The following is a 25,565-nucleotide window of genomic DNA, read 5'->3' as shown; positions in this document are numbered from 1 at the left end:
GTTTTCATTACATATATTTACGTTTAAAACATCTCCGTCACACCCCCCTGCCGGGACTGTTATTATCGGCTTCAAAATCATATTACATAAATGTCGTGCTTTGTTTCACGTCAGATAACGTCGAGCACACTGGCAGAACGTGGGGATCGCTTTTTTTCAGGTCATAGTCATAAATTGAGCAAAAAAGAAACATTTAAAAATGATTTTGTGCCATTGTGCCGTAACGATCTGTAAAACAAGCCACCGGCCCCTTTCTCTTTTCCTCTTGTTTCCGTTTTCACATGTGCTTTAATCACTAGAGACCGTCTTCGATGAAGACACGTATTCTGCTTGGTCTGATTTTTGATGATATGGGCAATACCAGTGCATAATTTTGTCGTTGTAGGACCGATGCTGAAAGAATCACTTGTTGAAGCTCGCAAAAGTGAAAATAGAGAAAAAAACTACTCGTCATGCAGTATTCCGGTGCGTGCTACTTCGGCAACATCGCCCTTAACGGTTCGGTATATCCGCTGAGGGGGCTGGCAACAGCTTTGTGTCCTTATTTCCTACATGATCAGCAGCTCGGACTGCAATGCGGGTCAGTGGAATATGATAGCGGCTCCCCTCCATCGGACTTGAGAGATTACACGCACACGGAAATCGCCTCTAAACTTCTCATGTAGAGAGCATCAAAAGTGAGCGAGCTGCAGGCGTTTATTCCTATAATATTCATCGCGAAGAGCAACCATTAGAATTAACATCCGCAAACGCACTGATCAAGTTTCAATGCAAAAGTGCTGCTATCCATCGCTTTCGTCTCTATCCGACCGCGAGAAACTTATGGAAACATGCCGTTTTTCCTTTCTTTTTACCTCGCGGCCAACGTTCTTAGACAGAGACAGTTGGAAAACTTTGCGGTGCGAAGTGGACCAAAACGATCTCCGATATGGCGTGAGTTGATCGCAAAGCGACCGCAGTGCCCCTCGACCCTGCTGCGGTAGATGGGTGAGGCCATTGAGCTAATACACAGAAAATACTACTAACACTCTTCTTTCTGCAATCCAACAGAAAATAAAATCGCGCTCGCGTTTTGTAAACACATCTCTGTGCGCATGAAACGCCACTGAGTTTGCAGACGTATCTCAAGCAGGCTTGAGCTGTATCTGCAACTCCTTGCTTCAGACTCGTCAGTAGACGTGGTGGCTTTCATTGCTTACAAAAGTTTGGTAAAAACGCAAACGCGATTTTATTTTTTGTCGGATTGCTGAAAAAAGAGGGTTAGTAGTACTTTAAAATTTCCGCCTGTGTATTTGCAGAATGGCCTCATCCATCTACCGCAGCAGGGGAGAGGGGCCGGTCGCTTTGCGATCAACTCATGCCGGATCGGCGATTCTTTGGTCCCACTTCGCAGCGCGGCGTGCCAGCATAGTTTTCCAACTGTCTATATCTAGTAACGTTGCTCGCGGCGCAGCCTACCGCACCACAGTTCGTAGGAATATTGTGAATTACGCTCAAAAACAAGAAAGCATGGTGCCTCCAATGCGCAGGGGTCCATCTCTTGTCCACGCGGCGAAAGTCACTGCTGTCGATAGAGCCGCCGCATCTCCGTGACGTCACAGGCTGGAGCTGGTCAGTAGACAAATGTGTGGACGTCTGTATGAGTCAGGGCTGGAGGATGCAGGTCACTGACGCCATAAGAAAAAAAAAACAATTGTGTAGGCCATCGGTCACACCTGCATTCGATACGGCCGCTTCGATCTTGGCAGCGCTTGGTGAGCTTCTCGGCAACGGGCTAAGTGTGGCTTCTCATTGTTCGATGTCCTCGGCAGCCTCTGTGGCACGGCTGTGGCCTCTGTCTTTAGCGAGATGGCATTTGTCTATGGCGTATTTACCTAGGTTATATGAAAGAGCGGCGCTTGTGATACTTCACAAATACGACAATGTTAACTGCACAGCGGAAGAGTACGTCGCAGTTTTACACGAAGCGTGATCAGATGCAGCGAAAGCGTAGTGCCCTCGCGCCTGGGCACGACAACGAAGACGACGATGTTTGCTGCATAGCTTGAGAGTTCAAGGTGAAATGTTCGGAGCCAGATGACTTTGAAGTTTGGAATGAGAGCAGTAGAGCTTACGCTCCAATATCACAAGCGCTGGCTGCTCGAGTCACTGCTGTATTGCGCTTCGTAAGCTGTCTGCGGCGCACTAAGAACGGCAAGAGCGATATCAGATAAAGCTCATCTATTGCTCGCAAGGTCTTTTTTTTAAGTACCTGCAACCTTCGAATGGTATTTTGTGTTGTTTTAGGTTTTGTAGTCTATATGCAACTCAGGCTATCATCCGCCAAACGCACCTTTGACTAGCGCCACTGCCTTCTTTCCGCATACGGCTTTTTAGGTTCCGTATTCCGCCGGTAGTAGCCATCCATACTGTATCAGCTCGTAACCGTGCACCGGCTCACCTCGGCAGCTAGGTCTCCTCGGCGAAGCGTACTTCAAAGTAATTCGACCAGACCTTGTATGATTGCGTCTCGGAGTCTAGCAGGCTAACCGAATTTTCATACGCAGTAACTGAGTCGCCTCGAGAATACAAAATGGCAGCGCTTTCATTCAAGACCGGAAACCGAGTGTTATGCGAGGAGGAAGAACTTTGGGAAAAGGAGAAGTTTGAGAAGAAAGCGTCATGGATGGGCCTTACTCGGAGCCAATCAGGATGGCGCGCACTGCATAATTTTTCTTCAAAATTTTTTGGTTCTGTACTGGTAACTGAAAAGGAACCCGACCGATCTCTCTCCCGGCTCGTCCTGCTATTTGTTTGGTGTGCACCTGCGTCTGCGCGCTTATTATGCGATAGCGTATACAACTCGTTATGTCTAAAGGCGTTGTCGTAACCCAGCATTGAGAAAAACATGTTGGAAAAATGACGCCTCGTACCAAATTGTGAAGAAACCGTTTTTTGTGCAGCGTCCAGCGTTGTTATGTCATACCATTTCGTTCTACATTTAGGATTCGTCACCTAGTCATGTTCGAAGCTAGCTTGCGATAGGGATTCCAATCGATGACGTATGTTCCTCTAATTGTATTAATGCCAATTAATTATATGCTGATAATTGTGAATGTAGGCGTCAGCCTAGAGGTTAGTCCGATACTTCGCCTTCCTTTCCCCAAAAACTAGACCAAGTGAAAAAATCGAGGAATGAAAAAGCGATATTAAAAGCGTTATCGCATCCACTCTTTCGGCAAAGCCTAAGCGTCCCCCTAATTATTGTCGTCTGTAGTCAAGAATACAGTGAGGTTAAAGCCTCTTTTTGCCTTTCTTGCACGAGAAAAGTAAACTGGCCCAATCCCTCAAAATTAACTTTTGTGTTTCACAGATCCCCACCGAGGCAGAAGACACAGCAGGTGACATAATTTCTTGCGCTAATTGCGTGTCTTGTTTTATTATAGAGATTTAGTTTGCCGGAGACGTACTGACGTACACGTATGCCAGTTTACCGTACCTCTCCCACGAAGGCGCAGTGGCCGCGATTGCACTCACCCCTGTCAATGCGCGTGCGCAGGAGGGGTCCGACAAACCGGTATACGTCTACGCCAGTACGTCTCCCACCCGCTAAATCTATCTTACCATCAGCCGCTACGGGTGTTTGTTCGGCTACTGCCATATTACGCCCCCGATTGTGTAGGGAGCAAAAGCAGCAGTTGACACTGCACAGGAGCACCAAAGTTCATCGCTTACCGATGGTGGTGAAAACTGTTCCGCAGTTGAACATGGCGCCCCAAAATGTCCACAGTCGGTGCTCGGCGTCCGTGGGGAGTGGCGACGCCGGTCTGGCAGAGCGCGCGCATCTGCGCCTCGTAGACTTGCAGCCGTCAGCGTTGCTGGTCCATTGTGCTGCAGCCCCTACGAAGCTCCTCTACGAGCAGCTGACGGACCTGCGCAAAGGCATCGTCGGCGTCATGGCGCAGCCACGTAGGCGGAACAGGTGAATTCTAGCATTTACTTTATTTCAAATTCATCAATAAATGCACACTCTGATGTGAGAACCCTGAAAACATAACAAATGTCGCGACACGTTTGAAGGCCCCTCACCTGCCGCAGGCCTGCTTTAGAGCGAGACTCGTACGGGCCCTCAAGGTAGCGGAAGGCGAGCGCCCCCAGAACTACGTAGGAGGCCAGCAGAACCAGCAGCAGGACGTGCATGAACCACCGGTGAGAGATGGCGATCAAGCGTACACCCCACGACCGGCGGCCCGACAGCATCACCACGTGCATAGGCGGTCGGCCTTCGGTCCCTGTCATGACTCACGCGTCTGCACACCGATTTTGCCTGTTATGTGATGCCCCTAGACCAGGGCCCCAGCCGCGTGCGCAGCAACACATGCCCGGTTGATCAGGCTTCAGAGTGGCGCTGGTCAACGCGTTCATCCACTGCTCTCGTGTGGGCTGTAGAAGGTAGGGAAGATGAAGAGATGTGGGTGGAGTAGCATCACACCACGGCTTGTGGAGACGAAGAGCATGGGATGAATTTTCTAGAGAAAGTGGAGACTGCGGAAGGAATTAGTGTCTAACTATCGCCATCGGACAGACTGTTTCGTTTTGTTTCGAGGGTGAGGGTAAGGTAAGCAAAGTTTGAGGCCCTTATAGTGCTGTTATGTGTCAAAGTGGACGGGGCTTAGCAGCACGAAGTCAACGTATCGGTCAATCACAGTTTGTGAGAGTAGTAGTCCTTTCACTGTCTATCTACATGGACTGTGCTGCTTGCGTATGACAATACGTTATCGGCCAAGGATGTCGGAGAGTTCCGACTCCTTAGTTTAGCGACAGCCGTGTGTTAAGAGGCTCGTTCTCTTTAAGGGAGAGTTGAAATGACTACGTATGGCTTATGCAGTGTTGCGGGTTGAAATGAACTTGCCTCAGTTCCACGCCAGGACTTGTGGACTTTACGAGGCAGACATCTCTATTACATTGGAAGTTTTAAATCGACAGCTGTTGAAGTGCTAGGTTTCCCGTCGGTGGTGGGCGTAACCGGAGGGCTGCTGAACCACAGGTCTAGTTACTGTGGAAGGCGAATGGCATTACCAGCGGAGAGCAGCTACTGCGGAAGGAGGAGGTTATGGCGAGAGCATAACAAGGCGGAAGGTGGTTGCCCACTGTGACGATAGCTACAGCGGGAGGAACAAGTGCTAGAAACAGGACGGCTGCCGCGGGGACCATCCGGAGAGTGGTTACCGCGAAAGGAGGGAGGGTATGGTGAGAGCGGAGGCATCAAGCACGGTGCGTCTTTGGCGGTTGATGTGAAATGCTCCTGCAACGGCGTACACTAAACGTGAATCTGCGAAAACTTGAAAAATGCGCTTTATAACTATGCGCCTAGGTCACATTATTTATCTGGACATATTCCAAAACAAAAACTGCCGCTGAATGCTTCGTTCCAGGGTGGTAACCGTACTGCGTGCTTTTTCGCTTCTCTAACAGAGGCAGCAGTGTTGGAGGAAAGAACGCTGTTTGCTATACGTAATATTGCCATCGCTCTTTGCACCGTGTCTGAAAAGCTGCCCTTTTCACTCGCGCTGTTTTTCCATAGCATATGATATTTCCCTGACTGTAACTGAAAATAATAACAGGAAAGTACAGAGGGATGTTACTGAATAGAAGATCTAACACGATCGAGTAGGCTATTCGGACAGACGTGCTAAGCAGCGATGCTATTGTGACAGGGCTTAATGCCTTCATCACAACTTCAGAAATAATTATACGATACTTTGCGGTAAAGTTGCCAAGTTCGCTCTGTTTGAGTTGCATATGATTTCAGCCTACACCGGCTGCTCCCTGCTGCCTTCTGACGTCGCACTTTCTCTTGGGACCGACCGACGACCGCTTACCAATCATTTTTACGTACACTTAGAATGTGGTGTTCGACAGTGCGAATCTTGGGCCAGAGCAAAGAACGGAGTTGTTGTATTAGTTAAACCAAGTTTTGCATGCGCCTCAATTGCAGAAGTTCTGAAGTTAGAAGAAAAAGGAGCGTCAATGGCGACAGCGCAAGGCGTGCAACGAGAGCCAGTGTAAAATTGGGAGAGTCAGAGCCACTCCCGTCCTATGATGTGTTGAAGGTAGTAAAAACGCGCCAAACAAAACTCTAGGCATGCGGCTTATAGATGGAATGCGTTGCATAAAATACGCCCTACCTTTTTCAGACGACCTTTGTGATGCTTGCCGGTTACCACGAGCATTAGACATTTCCGGACAGCCCACACCACGCTGCGCGTAGTGACGTCATGCAACATGTAATCAGAATTGACCTCCAGAGCTAGAGTCCTTCACGTCTCTTCAGAACTGCTCAAGTTACTAAAGAGGTGCGCAAAATTATGAGCACACAATCCACTCGTTATATGGCAAATTTTTTTTTTTAATGAAGGAATCCATTTACCGGCTACATTTCCAGCTCCTATTGTCCGTTACGGTTCCGTCCACCAAGGCAGACGGACATCCCGACGTAGCATAGTTACTATCAGAGGATTTTAAGAAACTCTCGTGAGTTGTTGTAGTACGTGCTACTTGAATATAATGCAAACAGTCTTTGTAACTTACTACCTCCAATGACGACATTGCAAAAGGTACAAGAAGGTTAGTTTGAGAAAACTTATAGCCCGGTGCCAAGGATTGCCGCGGCTGCCCCATTTGCGGCTACCCATATTGGACCTGCGCGCATCTGACGCGCGTACCGTGATTTGTTTGATACGCGTTTATGGCGCCAGATGGCCCAACTTGTCCAAAATGTAGCCGCATACACCGCTAATCTCGTTCTCGTGGGTGGACATCAATTTTTCCTTTTGAATATCCCGCTCGTCAACTGCCACCCACGTTGCTAAGACTTAATAACCCACGTCAAGCCACTACCAGAAGTGCATCTTGTACTGATTACATGATCGCACGACACGTCGATGTAACCATCATCAACTATGCGTTACGTCGTCATCACATGACGCTACTGTCGTGCAGGGGAATACCGCACAGTCTGTAATTTGCCTATGTAGAACATGGGCCGACAGGCATGCATTCCACCAGGGAAATAATCTAGGCGTAGCGTCGATTCGACCGCCAATTTTTGTATATAACCTCAGTTTGAATTCTACACAACACTGTATTGTGAAAATTATCCATGCGAAGAACAGCGCTTATATATACGCAGCAGGTAAACGATGTAGGGGCGTATAGTTTCAACTCAGTTCTGTTTATGTTATATACGTTGGCCCATTCGCTATGGGCAGGTGAGCAGAAGCGCCGACCGCCGATTTCGTGTTGCCTTAGAACGAGCACGCTGTTCGGGGCGCATCGCACGCAGCTCCCTTTGCTGCCACAATGCCTTAAACGCTGTTCATGTCAATCATTATGAATGCAGTGACACGTTGCAACTGGGGTAGGTATACGCCATATCCGGAAGTGCTTTAGACAATCATTTATGCGGCTTCAAAAAAAAAAAAAAAAAGCAAAGCAGCTCACTGGTCGTAAAACTCGCGATAATCGATGCAAAGCGGGACAGCCAACTTGCAGAATTCACGGACAGTGGCGGTGCCCTCTTCCAGACAGGATGTACGTGACAGTGGTGTCTCGGAGCGTACGCTTGCCTGCCACGCCTGTGAATTCTCGGGCCGCGATTGGGCGATCGCAACATTTAGCCTCGCGCAAGATGGTCCTGGTCGACCCCACCTCCCGATCGGCAAGCTGTGCGCTGCGTGCATCCACTCACACCCAAGAAAACACGCGTCGTCTGCGAACGCTTTTGCTTCCAAAGCAAAGCAATAAAGCATGAAAGTGCAGTCACTTCCTGTGTTCTTCTTCTTATTAATTTTTTTTTTTTGCTGAGGCGAGTCGGTTTATCTTTTATCGTGCAGAATTTTGTTTGGTTTTGGTTTGGTTTTTGTGGGGTTTAACGTCCCAAAGCAACTCAGGCTATGAGAGACGCCGTAGTGGAGGACTCCGGAAATTTCGACCACCTGGGGTTCTTTAACGTGCACTGACATCGCACAGTACACGGGCGCCTTGCTTTTCGCCTCCATCGAAAAGCGGCCGCCGAGGCCGGGACTCAGAAATGAATTTTAATATGTTTTTTTTTTAAGGCAAAAGGCTTACTTGTCTCGGAAGTGACGTCAGCAGGAAATGTGGACAGAAAATGGCAAGAAATATGTAACTTGATATCGTATCTAAATTCTGACGCAACCGTTCTTTGTCCAGCATTTAAGGTGGCGTCATATATCATCTCGCCCCTCATTTAGCATCCATCTGATAGTTAAGTTAGAGGCTAGTTTGCGATAGGGTTTCAAGCTGATGACAAATGTACAGGCGCCCACAGACTTCACACGAATGGCAGAACGTGTGGCCAGGACTGCCGTCAGCGCCGCGAAGCGATATTAATCGATGCGAGATAATGCTCTCGGTGTGTTTACGGCGGCTGACAATTGCTGGTGCGCAGCTCGCTTTGACTGCTTTATTCCTTGTGCCTGATCGTAGCGTGGACAGCGCGCTCGCCGCGGAGGCGTTTCTGTGCATTTTTCTCGCCAATGCAGCCTCCACGGCCCCAACAACGTTATTTGCAGTTTTCTAATCGCGGGAATCGACAATTGCGCGCTAAACAGCCGCAGCTCGCGCCTCTTGCCAGTTGATTCTAATGTTGTAGCCGAAACTTCGAACACTAGTAAAGATGAGAGATTCTTATGCACAAAATGTTCGTTATTCTGTAGAACTCAGATTATTATTTTATTTTAGGAAATAGTTTTGCTACATTCATGTTTTTCAGCCTTTCTCTATGCACGCACATACGCACGCACTCTCGCTCTCTCAAAAAGAAAGTAGTCCTTCTCAGTGAGTGGCTCCACGAGAGTACTCTCGTGGAGCCACTCTCGTAGTACTCTCGAGAGTACTACGCACTCTCGAGAGTACGTACTAGCACGTACTAGCACTCTCGAGAGTACTCTCGTGGAGCTCAGGCAGTCATTGATAAAGCGCGTCTAACAGCTCTATGTTCGCCTGCAAAAGCTGCCACTCCTCTTGAATGGCAACCCAGAGTAGGTACGAAATGGTGGAACTGGAGCCTAAACACCAGGAAAGCCTTGCTTTCATCATACCACAAATATTTCCGATGATGTTGAGGTCGGAGCTGTGGTTTGGCCACTGCACTTGCATTACGGCATTGTTGTCCAGGAAGGCTCGCGCCCTTCGAGCCGTGTGGTTTAGAGCGCGATGGTGCTGAAACCAGAAGAAGCTTTCCGGAAACGGTCCATATCCAAGACATTTGGCATCAAATATTCTCCAAGATCTCTATGTATGCCTAACCTGTCATCCTGCCTAGAATTTTGAGGATGGGTTCCAAGCTCAGACAGCTCACAGCACCGCAGACCTCACGTCAAATATATTGTGGAAGAAGGCTAGGTCAAGACGGCGAGGTCGTGGCGGCAAGGACAGCGAAGCCTTGTCTAGCGTTTTAATCCGATCACCAACCCAGGCACGCGCCGGAGCCGGCGCCGCGGGACGATGATGATGGTATGTACAAATGAAAGAAGATGATGATGGCATGCACAAATGAAAGAAGGTCCACAGAAGGCTCACACAATCTGCCCGGGGGGTCGGAAGCGGCCAGCCTGGCCGCTCCTAACTAACCGATGTACCGCGGCGCACAAACGGTTTCAAGCGAGAAACATGAACAATTTCAGTTCCACGGTGGCGTCGATCGGCTGGGGGATCAACAGGCATGACTTTGTAGTTAACTGGAGAAGTTTGGATGATGATCTTGTAGGGACCAAGGTAGCGGTGGTGGAATTTGTCACTAAGGCCAGGGGTGCGCAGTGGAGTATAAAGCAGTACTTCGTCACCGGGACGATAAGAGACCACGCAATGCGTAGAATCGTAGCGACTCTTGCGGTCTTCCTGGCACGCTGCCGTGTTGAGGCGGGCAAGATGACGGCATCTGGCCACACGAGATAAGAACTGGGTAGGTACCGATGTGGAGTAGTCGGGCGTAGAGAAGAAAGAAGCGTCGAGAATTGTAATGGGAGGACGGCCATAAACGAGGAAAAATGGAGAATAACCGGTAGTCCGTTGTACTGCTGTGTCGTAGGCGAAAGTGACGAATGGTAGAATAGTGTCCCAATTTCGATGATCCGATGTTATGTACATGGAGATCATATCCGATAAGGTGCGGTGAAATCGCTCAGTCAGCCCGTTAGTCTGGGGATGGTAGCTTGAGGTTGTCTTATGAAGGGTGGATGAGGCGTGAAGAACTTCGGCAACGACTGTCGATAAGAAGGCCGTCCCGCGGTCACTTAGGAGCACCCGAGGAGCGCCATGACGCAATACAATTGACCGCAAAAAGAAATTTGCTACTTCTTGAGCGGAACCGGTCGGTACAGGTGCTGTCTCAGCGTAGCGTGTAAGGTGGTCGACAGCGTTTTAATCCGATCACCAACCCAGGCACGCGCCGGAGCCGGCGCCGCGGGACGATGATGATGGTATGTACAAATGAAAGAAGAAGATCATGGCATGTACAAATGAAAGAAGGTCGACAGAAGGCTCACACAATCTATTTCCGCGTAACTGAAAAAAAAGAAAGCGTGCATTTTTTCCACTCAACTGGTATACAATGATGCATTAAAACCATACGGGTAGTTTTCAGAACGCCAAACTATCCGGCGCTGGTCCCATCGTGTGCAGAATGTTGATTCATCGCTGGACGTAGCCGTCTTCTGGCGTCCATTCATCTTGAGCCTATACGAACTCCAGCCGCTGGCGGCGGGTGAAGTCACGGCTTCGTCGAGGCTGCCCGGCTTTGAATTTAAACACCACGCAGTCTTTTCAGTATGGTTTCCTTACTGACATGTAAGCCGAGCTCGTCGCAGATTTCTCGGGCCGTTAAGAATAGATGATCAACCGAAGCCGCGACAATCAAAAGATATTCAGGTGTTGCTGCGCGTTCCAGAGCTGAATAATGTGGTTGACCGTAGAAACGAACCGCCCCATTCTTGCAGCTATTTCACTTTGGCTCATCGTCTGAGCCACATGGCAGCACACTCGTCTGTGTGCACTCTTCGAGACATTATCAGAAAATGATCCTCAAATTCGTGTTTTCACACTATAATAAAGTCACGTCTCATCCGCTAGCATTTTTTTCGTTGCCTGTCACCTTGCCTATAGCGGAATTAGCGCTCAAACTGCTGCGCTGGTTCTTTTTGTTAGTTTTTTGAAAGAGCGCAAAAGATCTCGTGCTTTATGATCGCTTCACACCTCCTCGCCATCAGTGTGAAGGTTGTTTATTGTAGGGTGCTGCAGATCTCGAAACCTTGCTTTTCTCCCCCGACGAATTCCATACGTATGCAGCTTCGTTACAAGATGTTTTTCCTTCTCGCCCTTACGCTTTGCGAATGCAGCTCTCGTTTAAGAACCACGGGTAGACCAGATCAATCAAGACCTCTGTACTATAGGACGCCACTAATATCCTCTGTCACTATGGAACTTTACAGCTCATATACCATTCATAAAGATCCATGCGTAAATGATATGGCGCACATGCGAATCATTTTCCAAACTTGCTCTAAACATTGCCCGCGAACGATGGTGCGGTGGCAGTAAAACCTACACAGAATGTTTAAAAGTGCAATAGCCGCTAGCATAGGGCAGTAGACTCCTTAGGAATTTATTCCTAGGCAGTTTGCACTGAGAGCAAATGTGTCCCTGGTTAACAAAGTGCTGATATTTTTTTTCGGTCTCAAGTTAGCTCTTTTCTCTATTATGGCGTCGCATTACTTTTTGAAATTAATTGTATCCATATGTTTTCATCCTCAGGAAACGCGCAACCCTTTTGCCACGTCTGAATGCATGATCTCTAGAGCGGAACAGAAAAAGAAGGACACCGAGGTAAATTGTTCTGCGAAAGTAAACGACCCGCAGTGTGGAAGAGTGCGAAATGAGCAATAATTGACAAAATTTCATGATCTTTTTTCTGTTAATCCTTACTGGCTATGCACTAGCTAGTTTTTGCCCTGCTGCTTGTTTTTGACGTCTTTGGTACGACAGAATACCACTGACTTTACGTAGAAATAATTTGGAAGCGCATCGCACTTACGTCCGCAGGATTGGGACCAAACTCGCAAGGGGATCGAATCACGGCAACTTAGCGCGCAATGTCTGGTTTCCGCGATAAGAAAGCTGCAAAAAAGCGTTGCCGGCCTTGGGAGGACGCATCGGCGAGCAAAAAGCACAGAAAAACGCACCCGTGACGAGCACGCTGTCCACGCGGAGATCACGGGCCCTATTCTCGATACACATGGCTGCCGTTCGACGCCATTGTTTTCTCTGATTGGTTCTCAGAACAGTCACGTGTTTTAAATTTGTGGCGCGAAATTTCGATGTGTCGAAATGGCTTTTTATGGTGACGCAAAAGTGACGTGAGCGTGAAAATGGATTTTTAGCAGCGGTATTCATGATGCATGGAGGGTATATATAAGTAACTGTAGAGAGAAAACAGAGGCATATATGATAGAAAGGGAAGCACATACGCTTGCATTACGAATGGGCTGAAATGAACCGCCCACTGTGAAGAGCCAACTACTGAAATCTGATTGGCTGACGTTGTATGGTGGGAAATACGTCATGCATAAACTTTTAATGATGACGTCAAAATGACGTTTCATTACGTAAAGGGTGTTCTGCCATTGCTGTAAATGACCCAAGTTGGGCGCCGCATTTTGAACTACTTGAGGCGGCCGCGAAAAATACTTGGCGAATTCGACGTGCAGTGTAGGCGGCTTGGTAAAGAGTTTGGTGGGGGGTTAAGTAAGCTGACACATCATGTTGTAATTGCAGAAAGCACTGAAACGACGTTATAAGGGAACTTAGCTGCGTCATCTTTTAGAGGATTAATAATGAAGAGGCAGATTTACAGCCGCACGAGGGTCGTACCTACCCTCCCGTTGCAAATGCCTATCTATCATAGAGAAACCATGGATCCGCGCCGTCGTGGCCAAGCGCAGTAATGCGGCCCGCAAACCAAGCGCTTGATCTGCGCGAGACGAGGCATTTTAGAGAGCAACCGAAGGGGAAGTTGCGCGAGTTGTAGGTTGTTCATTATGGTTTCGTGGGTGCTCTTTAACACAGGGACAAAAAAAAGAAAAAGAAGAGAAATAAAGGCACCAGTTCTGTGTTTTCTTCTCCTTGTCTCTGTGTTAAACAGCGTCCACCAAACCATCACGAATTTCAGAGAGCACCGCTATGCTTTCTATAATTATCTGTCTGATCGGTTCGTGAGTACAACGTGAGGGGTCATATGGTTCGATGGCTGTGCAGGAACTTCGCGCGACAGGCAGCTGGGGATCACCAAAGACTTTCTTAAACGTCGGCCCTAAACACCGCCTTTTTTGCCTTGCACTATGCACTCACTGCAATGTAAATGAATTGAACAGCCTTTCCACGATTAGCAAAGCCAGCAAAAATACAGCCTCTATTTTAATAAAGGAATGTATGTTTCATGTATATGGCACATGTTTGCTTGCCACATGTGATGTGTTTCATATATAAAGTTTTCTTTTAATATGCATGCGGGCTCACCATTTGCTTATTGTTTAGAAAAAAATAAGTACTCCGGAGCACGTTATGACGGTGCGCTCTAATCATATGATGTAGTTGGGTGACATTTTGTGTTGATTCCTTTCTTTTAATACAGTCTGAAAATAATCTCCCTTTATTGATTTGCATTTTACCGTTTCGACAGTAAGGAATACGCGCGTGCTGCGCCGCCCTAGCTTCATACCATGATTTTCTCAGTCATCTTTCGCTTTCTTTCCGTATTGTCCGTTTATCCCCCTCTGCACGTGTACGGTAAGCTGAGAATCGCCTAATTAACCTTCCTAGTATTCTGTTCTTCTGTTTCGTTCTCTTTCTCGGACATCTTTTGCGTTTCTCAAGAGGTTATCGCACGCCAGCGCATGAAAATTTTACCGACTAGGTGTGAGGCCCAGCGTATGCCTTCCAGTTCGTGTTTGTGTGGAACATCTCTTTCTCTCTCTGCGCTGCTTTCCGCGCTCTACACAACTCAAGCCGACACAGTATGCTAGAACGCGGCTTTTCGAAAAAGGTGGGTAGCCCAGCCAGTATCTGACAGTAATTGATACTTTGAGACTGCGAGCGTTGTCTTCAGAGATGGACATTACCGGCTCCGCCGGCGCCTCTTCATCAGTGCTGGAGCTACTTTGAAAATCTGTCGATTCCTTCTGTTTACGACCAAGTCCTTAAAAGTTTTAGTTCCTGCATTTAAAAGCCGCTAAGTGAACGTGAGAGTTCATCGGCGCTTATGAACAGCAATGCTACTTTCCGATCCCATTTTGCACCAACCTACTGCGAATATTCCATTGCCATTCTTGCTCTTCAGCTGAAACTCGCGCGTAGCTATGCGTAGCTGATGCCGAATGTTCGACCGCAAGTATGTCATGACACACTAATACCGCAATGCCACAGCGTACTTAACTCGCCTCACTGCAACCCGAGGCAACCGAATCACGGAATGCACCGTAGAGTATCGGTTCCTGCTCGAGCACCGTCCTTTTTCATACTTGGCGCCAATATATAGTAGCAGACGACAGCGCGCTTTTTTCTGTCACTTTATTTCTCTTTCTCTTCAGAATGCGTAACCCGTTTGCGTGCTTACGTAACCTGGCACCGTCCTGATGCACACGTCACGCGTACGTGACAATTTGAACAAAATGGTGATTTGTCGAGAATAGGGTACAAGCTAAAAAGGAGTCAAAGCGATCTGCGCAACAACTATCGTCAGCCGCAGTAAGCGTACCGAAAGCATTATCTCACACCCGATGTCTATCGCTTCGCGGCGCTGAAGGTAGTCCATGCGTTCCGTCATTCGTGTTAAGTCTGTGGGCCCTGTAAGTCCGGCTGTATGCCGTTAATTTTAAGCGTAAGTAGCCAGCAAGAAGAGAGACAGATACTCGACTCCCTCTCCTCAAGACAGATCCAATTAAAGAGGGTCAGTACTTTTTCACTCTCTGTGCTAGTCTCTCAATGCTAAACCTTCAAGCAAAAGCATGCCAAAGCATGTTATATAGCGCGTTCGCGTGTCTTAATTGAATTAAGCCATGTTAAATCCTGTGTAATTTTATTTACTTCACCATCAGCCGGACCATATACCCACTGCAGGGCGAAGGCCTCTCCCATATACCTGCAAAAAAGTCATTCCTGTGCTAGCTGCATTCACTGGACCCCTGTGAACTTCTTAACCCCATCCACCAACTTTCTGCCGCCTCCTGGTACGCTTTCCTTCTCTTGGAATCCAATTTGTTACCCTAAGTGACCATCGGTTATCCTCTCTACCCACTACGTCTTGCGCATGCACATTTCTTCTTCTTGATTTTTATTAGACTGTAATTAAATCGAGTTATTTCTCGGACCCACTCTTAGCGCATCCTATCTCTTAACGTTGCAGCTAACATTTTCCGTCTCCTGATAGCTCTACAACCAATGCCATATCCACCCACTGCTATAGTCTCCAGCCTGCTTGTTGCCTATATTGGCATCGAAGTCGCTCATCAGGACAATATACCGCTTTTTTACTGTCCCCAATGTCGATTCTACATCTTCGTAGAAGCTTTCGACTGTCTGGTTTATGCGATAACGTAATCATGTAGCATGCTGTAGCAAACTAACGGTCAAGCCTACTTGCTGCAGTAATCGCATTGATCGCTTGTCAATATGTTTCCCCACATGGATTCTATTAGTGCAAATTATTCTGGCAGGTGTTTAACGTTGGAGAGGGACAACAACGACAAATACAATCGGCTCGTTTCCCAGTGACACTTCGTTCTGTACCCCGCCCTGGTGATGTAGTGATATATACGGCGCTCGAATCCTGTGCCCCAGAATGCGGGATCGAATTCCGGCCGCGGCGACCTCTTTTCGATCGCGGCAAAAAGCTAGGCGGCCCTGTGCTGTGCGATGTCAGTGCACGTTAAAGAACCCCAGGTAGTCGAAATTTTCGAAGCCTTTAACTACGGCGTCGCTAGCATTCGTCGTTTTGGAACGTTAAACCCCATAAACCAAACCAAACATTTGTTCTATGTTAGGATGGGAACTTACAAGACAAGGGTGAGGGCTACAAGAGCCCTGTGTAGTGCTTAACTTTAGCTGTTGACGATTACGGGGCCCTCTCTCACGTCTGCGCAAACATTATTTTGTTCTTGATTTCGCTTTTTCTTCTTTTATACCTGTCTGCTAACCTTGCTTACACACAAGAAATGGAGCGGATGACCCTCCCTATTACTCCTTTCCGCTGTTCTCTCTAATTCCTAGTAGTGCTTTATAGTGTGACCCTATAGCCTGCCTGGAAGGCTTACCTTTTTTTTTTTTGAATGGGTTGTTTCGTTCTTGTCCAACAAGGAAGTCGTGTGATTAGAGTCGCTTTGAAATAGTGTAATTAATTAGATACGGGCGGAATCGGAAATATTTTGTATGCTTAAATCATGGCGTCATGGTGCTTGTGGTAGGGAGCAGTTGCTACCCTGCACAAGACGCGCTTCAAAGTTCCTTGCGCTGAGGGATCAGTTTTGTATGTTTTCCAGGTTTAAAAAAAGAAAGAAAGAAAAGTGATTGCTAGGTGAAGGTTGGGTGCCTAAAAGGGAGGTACAAGCTCAAACAGCGCTTCGTGTGGCAGTGCTATAAAGCATGTATTAGCGCTTGAATGTCTCGCTTCACCCGAATAAATCTGACCAACTCGGCCAATGAAAAATCCCGCGGGTCGATGTGCATAATTTCTGAGTATGTTTTTTGGTGTCCTGGAGGCTATGTTTAGGACCGATATTAGCTCTATTTACACGAGCGATGCGGAGGCAGTTGAAATGATTTCGTGCCCTGAAGCGTACGGGAAGTAAAGCTTTGAACGTAAGCAGAAGCTACGCCTCCGCGCAAGAGTTACCAAAGCACTAGTCTTTCAGCTAGACATTTTTTTTCTCAGGAAAGGGAGGAGTGTGATTTAAAGTACTAAATTTTGTTACTACTGATCTCGGGTGCCTTTTCTGAGAACCGCGGCAAGCAACCGCAACATTCCAAAGGTTAGCTTCCAAGAAGAGTACATAACCCGAGGCTCTTTTATGGGTGCTCTTCGAACTAAAAGAAGACATTCGAGTGTGTGGTGCAAACTTCCAGACAAAGAAGAAGGAAGCCTAAATACAGGATCGTATGATCTTAGCGACAAGAGACGTGACCAGTCCCGTTATTGAACGGACTGAAGAAGTGTTTATCGAGGCGGAAAGGAAGCTAGTCAATAGTTTCGTTTTCTTTTGTAGTTTAGATGCTTTCATGGGAACGATTATGCGGAAATGGCTTCTCTTGCGTTGTTAGGCATTATGAACAGCAAAAACATTTTCACCCTGACATCACCCTCCCATATGAAAGGAGATGCCCGACATGACAGCTCCTGTCAAACATAACGCCAGGCAACCTTACATCGCTTCCATGCTCGGGAATTTTCGCTCACAAGGCAGGTATACCGACGCCGGATTTCTGGTGGGCCCTTTAAAGCCATCGCGTTAAAATAATAAACGGTGCTACAGTTTCGGATGCGGTTTTATCGTCAGCGATACGAGAGAGCGTCTTTAAACTTCCAGTGAAATCTGTCAACGCGGAGCGATCATGGCGAACGATAGCACCCAAGGTGGTGTCCTCGCCTTACACCCACGCCACTCAGCAACGGCGTGTTGTCACAGTTACATAGTTCCGATTTTGTAGATGGAAGCGACAGCTTTGTGTGAAAAAATTATGTCCATTTGTGTGTTTTTATTTAGGACAGAAATGAGCCAACAGATGCCCCTATTTAACATATTTGTTTCTGTCATTTCAGAGGAAATTCCTTGCTTTCAGGGGCACTTAGAAAGTACTGGAAATGCTCTGAACGATTTACCTACCACCTGGAGTCTAGCGCATGAAGTTTTCCCTGAGGCGGCTCAGAACCGACCCTGGCACTGCACTGCGGTGTCTCGTGAGAAAGTGACCTTTTTTTTTTCTTTTTTTTTTTCTGCTGATTAGAAAAGCTTAGCATGGACAGTTATATAACTTTGAATTCGTTCGGGCGTATAAACTCGTCAAACTAATATTCTCTTTTTTTTTTATTCTACTAACTGTTGGCTTAATATTTGGGACTTTTTGTACACGTTTCTCAAATTTTGCCAGTGAAAAATTTTCTCCTTGTAAGCAATACTTATTCGGTCTCTTGTTTATAAATGCCATTTAAGAGCCAGCTTATTTAGCTACACAGTGATGCACAGCAATAAAGCAAAAGCTTCAAAATTTAGGGGTGACTAAATTTGTGAAGAGCATCACCTGCAGTTTTACTGCAGTAAGGACAAAAGTAAAGAAGAGATCAACCAGAGTGATTCATTCTATCAATATGAGCTGAGTAGGATTTTATGCTGAAACGTTCTAAAAAAGCACGGCGGAAAAAAACCTGGTAAAACAAAATCGTGGATTAAGCCCATGAATCCGCATGCACAAAACAAACAAAAGCCAGACAAAGTTGTCCTGTCGTTCTCCGTTCTATTAGCCACCACAAATGAAGCTTTGGAAAAGTCAGGCGATGAGGAGGCTTGGTCCGAATGCGTTCTATAACACAGTGCTTTTCTTAGAATCCATTAGGTGGGAGAATCAGAGTTAGTGAGAGCTCAGCGGCGCCTACGTTTAAGGCCAAGGTTATATTCAACAGGTAGCGTGTGTTTTGACGGTGACATTTAACAGAGCATCACGATGACTGGAACCCTACGCACTTGGGCTTCTTAATGCCATCATATCGTAGCGTTCTTTACCGCCTTCCATGTTTTTTTTTTTTTTTTGTAGTCATAACCGGTTGCTTTATCGGCCTCAGTCATATTCCCCTGAGACTTAGTACCATAACACAGCGAGAACGCTTGTGAGGCTTGTTTTGTGGGAGTCTTCTTCTCTTTTTGCGCTGCAATTGTTATCGTGGATCGTGAGATAACTCAAGGCTGCATGCTATATTGGAGTCCAGAGTCGCCGGCAACCAAGACCTTGCGCATCACCACCTCGTGGTCAAAAGAAAACTCGCGTATCTCCCAACAGTGTTCCGTACTTACATATATATGTGTGCCATTCATCGTAGTTATCCCTTCCACTTCGCTCTTCTGTATTTCTTGTGCTAACCAGCGTCCCTGTGCCCGACCCTTCCGCTGCTCATTATGCGCCCGAAGTTTTTCTTGCCCGTACATCCGCTTGATGTACAGCTGCGCCTTTCTCCGCGTCATCGCAGTGACGCTTTCAGCATCCGCGCACCAGCAGGTCGTTTAGTTCTTCGGGCATGGTTCCGGGCCACTTGTCACGCGCGTCGAACCGAGACGGCCGACAGGACAGAAACAAAAACTGCTCGGTGGTGGAGATAAAATTAAGCGGGCTGCAGCAACCGGGGGGCGTCTTGAAACGACCTCCCGCACAGCTGACGTCCATTTCGGCCACCCTGCGACGCTCTTCCAGGAGGCGGCTCGCTTCCTTCTTTCAGCAGTGATAGCAAAGAGAACGTCAATATTGTATAATATTGCTTTTTATTTTCACCATCAGCCGAAGCAGGTCTAAGTCTTTACATGACTTGTATGACCATTTTCCCATTTTATTGGTCCTTTCTAATTGAAAAAAAAAAACATAAAAAAGGAGAGGGAGCCCAGACCAGCAGAAGCTTTGCAAGGCTTAAAGTCAATTAAAAATAAATAAAAGTAAGAGAACAAAAGCTCAACAAAAAAAACACTGTTTTAAAAAGTGAAATAAAAGTTATGTTAAGCGGGGATCCAGGCACTGGTAGTGGGCACTGGTAGCGAGCAAGACCGGAGCGGTGGTGGCTCAGCTTGTAGACAGCTAGTCCGCAAAAGGCACTTCCTCTTTCTCGGCGATCTGTCGGCTTAATTGGAACTTCTTTACAATCTGGCCCCCGCAGAAAAGAGGAGCCATCCTGGCGACTCAAGGAGACGAAAGAATAGCGGGATCGTAATAAGGTTTCAAACGGTACACGTGAACAATCTCACGCCCACGGCGGCGAAGGTCGGTGGAAGCGGCTAGCGGTTCAACTAGGTAATTGACGGGAGACGTCTGTTGGAGCACTAGATAGGGTCCGTGGTACTTGGTAGTAAACTTGCTGGTCAGACCTGGTGGTATCGATGGGACCCAGAGCCATACGTGAACACCGGGAGAGAATTGGTGCACAGGGTGGCTGCTGTCGCTGCGCGCTTTCTTCTGGGCTTGTTCGTCCGAAGTAAGCGAGCGAGCCAGCTTGCGACATTCTTCAGCGTGCCTGGCAGCTGCTGAAAGTGATGTATACTCTGAGATATCAGGACGGTTAGGGAGGATGGCGTCGAGTGGAGACGAAGGTACACGCCCATACAGCTGAAAAAATGGCGAGAATCCGGTAGTTGCTTGAACGGCGGTGTTATAAGCATAGGTTATAAATGGGAGAATCTTGTCCTAATCGGAGTGATCGGAGGCGATGTACTTGGACATCATGTCACCCAGTGTGCGGTTGAAGCGCTCTGTGAGGCCGTTGGTTTGAGGGTGGTACGCGCTGGCTGTCCGGTGGATGGTCTGACATTCGCATAGGAGCGCTTCGACAACCTCGGATAGGAAAGACTTGCCTCGATCACTTAGAAGTTCACGAGGGGCCCCGTGCCGCAGAATGAAACGATGAAGAAGAAAGGACGCGATATTGGGTCCGGTGGCAACCTGAAGTGCTGCTGTCTCCGCATAGCGAGTAAGGTGATTGACGGCCACAATGATCCAACGATTCCCTGCAGGTGTATATGGCGGAGGTCCATACAAATCGATGCCAACACGATCGAATGGTCGGTACGGGCACGGAAGATGCTGTAGTGAAGCCGGCTGATGGAGAGGAGAAGGCTTGCGACGCTGGCAATCGATGCATGAACGCACATACTTACTGACGAAGGTGTACTTACATACCGCGCCAGTAAAACCGCTGTCGTAACCGTTCATAAGTCTTAAATACACCCAAATGACCACACTGCGGATCGTTATGGTAAGATGCGCATATATCACTACGGAGGTGGCGAGGTACGACGAGCAGCCACTTACGGCCATCTGGCATATAATTGCGTCGATAGAGGAGACGGTCACGAAGGGCGAAATGCTGCGCTTGACGACGAAGGGCGCGAGGAGCCTGTAAAAGTGACGAGTTCGTAAGAAGATCGATTAGTGATGTTAGCCACGGATCCTTGCGCTGTTCTGATGGCATGTCGTCGATAGACAGGGAAGACAAGGCGATGCTGGAGGCAGGTGACAACGGAGCGTCAGGTGGCACCGGCGAGCGAGATAAAGTGTCTGCGTCGGAGTGCTTGCGCCCTGCACGATGGATAACTCGGATATCATACTCTTGCAGTCTAAGCGACCAGCGGGCGAGACGGCCGGCGGGGTCTTTTAGTGAAGACAACCAACACAAAGCGTGGTGGTCTGTAACAACATCGAATGGGTGCCCATATAAGTATGGCCGAAATTTCTGAAGCGCCTAAACAATGGCCAAGCATTCCTTTTCTGTCACCGAATAGTTGGTCTCGGCCTTGGTCAAAGTTCGACTTGCGTACGCCACAACGTATTCATCAACACCGGGTTTTCGTTGGGCAAGAACAGCGCCGAGGCCGGCGTCGCTGGCATCGGTGTGGACTTCAGTAGAAGCAGCCGGGTCAAAATGGCGCAATACGGGGGGTGAGGTATAGTATCGTGCGCAATTTCGTAAAAGCAGCATCGCAAGCAGGCGACCAGGCAGAAAGATCTTTTTGAGCGCTGAGAAGTCGCGTCAGAGGGGCAATGATGGTCGCAAAGTTCTCGAACGAAACGCTAAAATAGGAGCATAAGCCTATAAAGCTGCGTAATTGCTTGATAGATGTTGGCTTCGGAAACTCAGCGACAGCGCGAAGTTTAGATGGATCTGGAAGGATGCCATCCTTGGACGCTGAATGCCCTAAAATAGTGAGTTGGCGAGCGGCGAAATGGCACTTTTTCAGATTGATCTGCAGACCGGCGTCGCTAAGACATTGCAAGACAGTTTCAAGGCAAGTTAGGTGGGTCGCGAAGTCGGATGAAAATACAACGATATCATCCAAGTAGCAGAGACATGTGTGCCACTTCAAACCGCGGAGAATATTGTTCATCGTGCGCTCAAAGGTGGCGGGCGCATTACACGGGCCAAACGGCATGACGTTGAACTCATAGAGCCCGTCGGGGGTGACAAAAGCTGTCTTGGGGCGATCGTCCTCAGCCATCGGAACTTGCCAGTAGCCAGAACGTAAATCGATTGAAGAGAAAAATTCCGCCCCATGCAAAGTGTCCAGCGCGTCGTCGATGCGTGTTAGCGGATAGACGTCCTTTCGCGTGATCGCATTAAGGCGGCGGTAGTCCACACAGAATCGAATAGACCCGTCTTTGTTTTTGACTAAAACAACCGGGGACGTCCAAGGGCTACTGGAAGGCTGAATTACACCCCTACTGAGCATCTCGTCGACTTGCTCATCAATAATGCGGCGCTCTGAGGCTGATACAAGATAAGGGCGTTGGCGTAATGGGGCGTGCGTACCAGTATAGATGTGGTGGGAAACAGTTGATGTACGACCCAAGGATGGCTGCTGTATGTTAAAGGAAGCTCGGAATCGGTTCAGCAAGTCGAGGAGCTTGGCGCGTTGATCTGGAGCGAGAGCACTGTCGATGGCTTCGTCGAAGGCAGCCAGAGGCGATGAAGGAGACGAGGAACGAGGTGGGCTAAGGGCACTGACGTTGTCGGAGATTGTGTCGGCACAGGTGGAGAAAACCGGTGGGGCGGTCACAAAACTTTCTGATTGAACAGGCTCGGCATGCCCAACACACTCGCCACCTTGCAACGTGAGTGGATAGAACGAATCGTTAGTAATGCCTAGTTCGGTGCGTCCGCTTTGTACACTAAGGACGGCGCAGGGTAGGGGAAGACAGCGTCGCGAGATGAAAAGGGAAGATGGGGTGAAGAGCACTGTACAGTCTTGAAGAGAGGCACAGTTTATAGGCACAATCGCAGCAGATGAAGGCGGGATATCAGTAGCATCCGCAACGTGGCATTTGGCTTCCCCAAGAACGTTATCGGCGGTCGGTGCGGTGCACAGCGGAGAAAACTCTGCTTCGGCACGAGCGCAATGAATTACGGCGCGACTGCGACACAAGAAGTCCCATCCTAAAATAATATCATGAGAGCAGTCACGGAGGACGATAAAACTGATGACGTAAAGAACGTCCTGAATGGTGACTCGAGCCGTGCAGGTACCGAGCGGTTCGATGTGCTGAGCAGTGGCGGTGCGCAAAGAAACCCCAGAATAGGGCAGAACTTTTCGTAACAAGTGGCACAGTCTAACGTCAATAACCGACACAGCAGCACCAGTATCTACAAGCGCAAGAGTACAAACAGTTTCAATGGTAAGTTCAGTTAAATTGTTCGGTGGCGAAGCAGGACTTTCACTGGTCGACGAAAGCGCAGTTCTTGCCCGCGGAACTGCGTCTAGTGGTTTTCCGGCATTGGCGAGGTAGAACGGCGACGCATCGGCGACGGAGAGCGACGGCGCGGAGAGGTTGAGCGGTTGTCATGCGAGAAGTGGTCCAAGTTGGACGAGGGCTGAGGGGGCGCACGGAGAGGGGACGGCGGCTGCGCGTAGGTGACTGGGCTCTGATCGAAAGCGTACGGGGCCGGGTGACGGCGGCACAGGCGTGCAACATGGCCAGGGAGACCACATGCAAAGCAAATGGGCCGGTTGTCAGATGTGCGCCAAGGGCGTAGAATAGGTGGCGCACGGCGCAGGGTGAAAAATGCCCGCTGAGGCGAACCGTACGATGGAAAAGGCGCAGGAGGTGGTGGTCTTGCGGCAACCTCAGCATACGACAGTGGAGTGTGTGCGGGCGTCGAGCCAGCGTCGGCATGAATGAGCGGAGCTGTCAGTGGAGCGGCATGAAGACTTGGTTGTCGAGGGGGCGGAAGTGCGTCGGCAACTTGTTCCTGAATAACCTGGCGTATGGTCGGAGCAAGGTGGGAACTGGAATGCGGAACGTTTGGAATTAGCGATAATTGCCGAGCAACCTCTTCCCGTACGAAATCTTTGATCTCTTGAATTAGTGTGGAGCTGACAGGGGCATCAGACATAGCCGCGATCATGGCTTCAGGTTGTCGAGGAACGATGCGTTGCCGACGAAAGTCGTCGTAGCTTTGACACATCGTGACAACCTCACTTACAGTACGGGGCTCTTTTGCCATCAGAATGTTGATTACGCCTTCGTGGATGCCCATCCTAATGTGGCGAATCTTGGCTTCAGTCATCGATGCGTTTACACGATGGCACAAATCTAAAACGTCTTTGATGTAGCAAGTGAAGGTTTCTCCTGTCAGCTGCACCCGCTCGCGCAAACGGTGTTCGGCGCGAAGCTTGCGGACCGCAGGGCGACCGAAGACATCCACAAAGCGAGATTTGAACGAGGCCCAAGTTGGAATGTCAGCCTCGTGATTGGTGAACCACAGCTTTGCTACTTGTGTAAGGTAGAAGATAACATTAAGTTTCAAGACGTCATCCCACTTATTGTGGGTGCTTACACGCTCATACGACGAAAGCCAGTCCTCCACGTCCTGATCGTCGGTACCGCTGAAGAACGGCGGGTCCCGCTGTCGAAGCACCCCGGAGCATGGAATAGAAGAGGCGGAAGAGGCCGAGGTAGTGGGGCCGGTGGTGTTGGTGCTAGAGTCAGTCATTGAGGTCGGAATTCGGCGGCGGCGCAGCTACAGGGCGAGGAAATAGAAGAGAAATCCCGCCACCTCCACCAAGTGTTAGGCGGGGATCCAGGCACTGGTAGTGGGCACTGGTAGCGAGCAAGACCGGAGCGGTGGTGGCTCAGCTTGTAGACAGCTAGTCCGCAAAAGGCACTTCCTCTTTCTCGGCGATCTGTCCGCTTAATTGGAACTTCTTGTTTACAGTTATAATAATAATTAAAAACGAAAAAAACGAGGTCCAATCGCAAGGCGGTCCACGCTGGTTTAACGAAGAAGAAGAAGAAAAAGAAGAAAAAAATTCCAGAAGGTAGCATCTAGACCTGCAAATAAAACAAAAACAGGAAGCATAACCGGGAAAGCAAAGAACAGCAGCAAAACAACAGACAAAGAAAAATGACAAGGAACGTACAGAGAGAGGGACAGACATACAAAACCCAAAAACATTATGAAAAGAGAGACTGAGGTAGAATAGTAAACAGGACAGTCCCCAACAAAAGAAATGAAAAAAAAAATGAGTGAACAATAGAGATTGGCAGCCTCCTACGGCATTGTAATCATTTGTGCACAAATTCACAAAGAAAACAAAATCAAATTAAGAAGCAGAAGAACAAAAATGAAAAAAAAAAAGCCCTGAAGCCCGAAGCGCGCCATAAGGGAAGGGAGGAAGGTAGAACGGAAAGAACAGAGAAAGAGGTGCCCTAGTGGAGGGCTCAGAAATAATTTCGACTACCTGGGAACCTTTAACGCGCCCTGGCATTCC

The 25,565-nt window shown here is 48.4% G+C and overlaps 1 protein-coding gene and 1 pseudogene across 1 annotated transcript; both read right to left on the bottom strand.

Annotated features, from left to right (window-relative positions):
- The window catches only part of LOC146206719 (TWiK family of potassium channels protein 18-like), a 104,067-nt pseudogene extending 99,789 nt beyond the window's left edge, over positions 1-4,278 (bottom strand).
- Positions 4,279-4,369: 91 nt separating this feature from the next.
- On the bottom strand, positions 4,370-24,787 carry LOC146206718 (uncharacterized). Its single transcript, XM_084575509.1, has 2 exons — positions 24,004-24,787; positions 4,370-4,422 (listed from the first exon to the last, which is right to left on the bottom strand). Exons 1-2 carry the CDS (start codon positions 24,785-24,787, stop codon positions 4,370-4,372), a joined length of 837 nt encoding a protein of 278 aa, XP_084431635.1.
- Between the last annotated feature and the right edge of the window lie 778 nt (positions 24,788-25,565).

This window comes from Amblyomma maculatum, chromosome 1 (genome assembly GCF_055883805.1).
Source record: "Amblyomma maculatum isolate TAMU_Amacu chromosome 1, ASM5588380v1, whole genome shotgun sequence".
Lineage (NCBI taxonomy): Eukaryota > Metazoa > Arthropoda > Arachnida > Ixodida > Ixodidae > Amblyomma > Amblyomma maculatum.
Note: the sequence above shows the minus strand (reverse complement) of the source record. Positions and strands in the feature narration are given on the sequence as shown.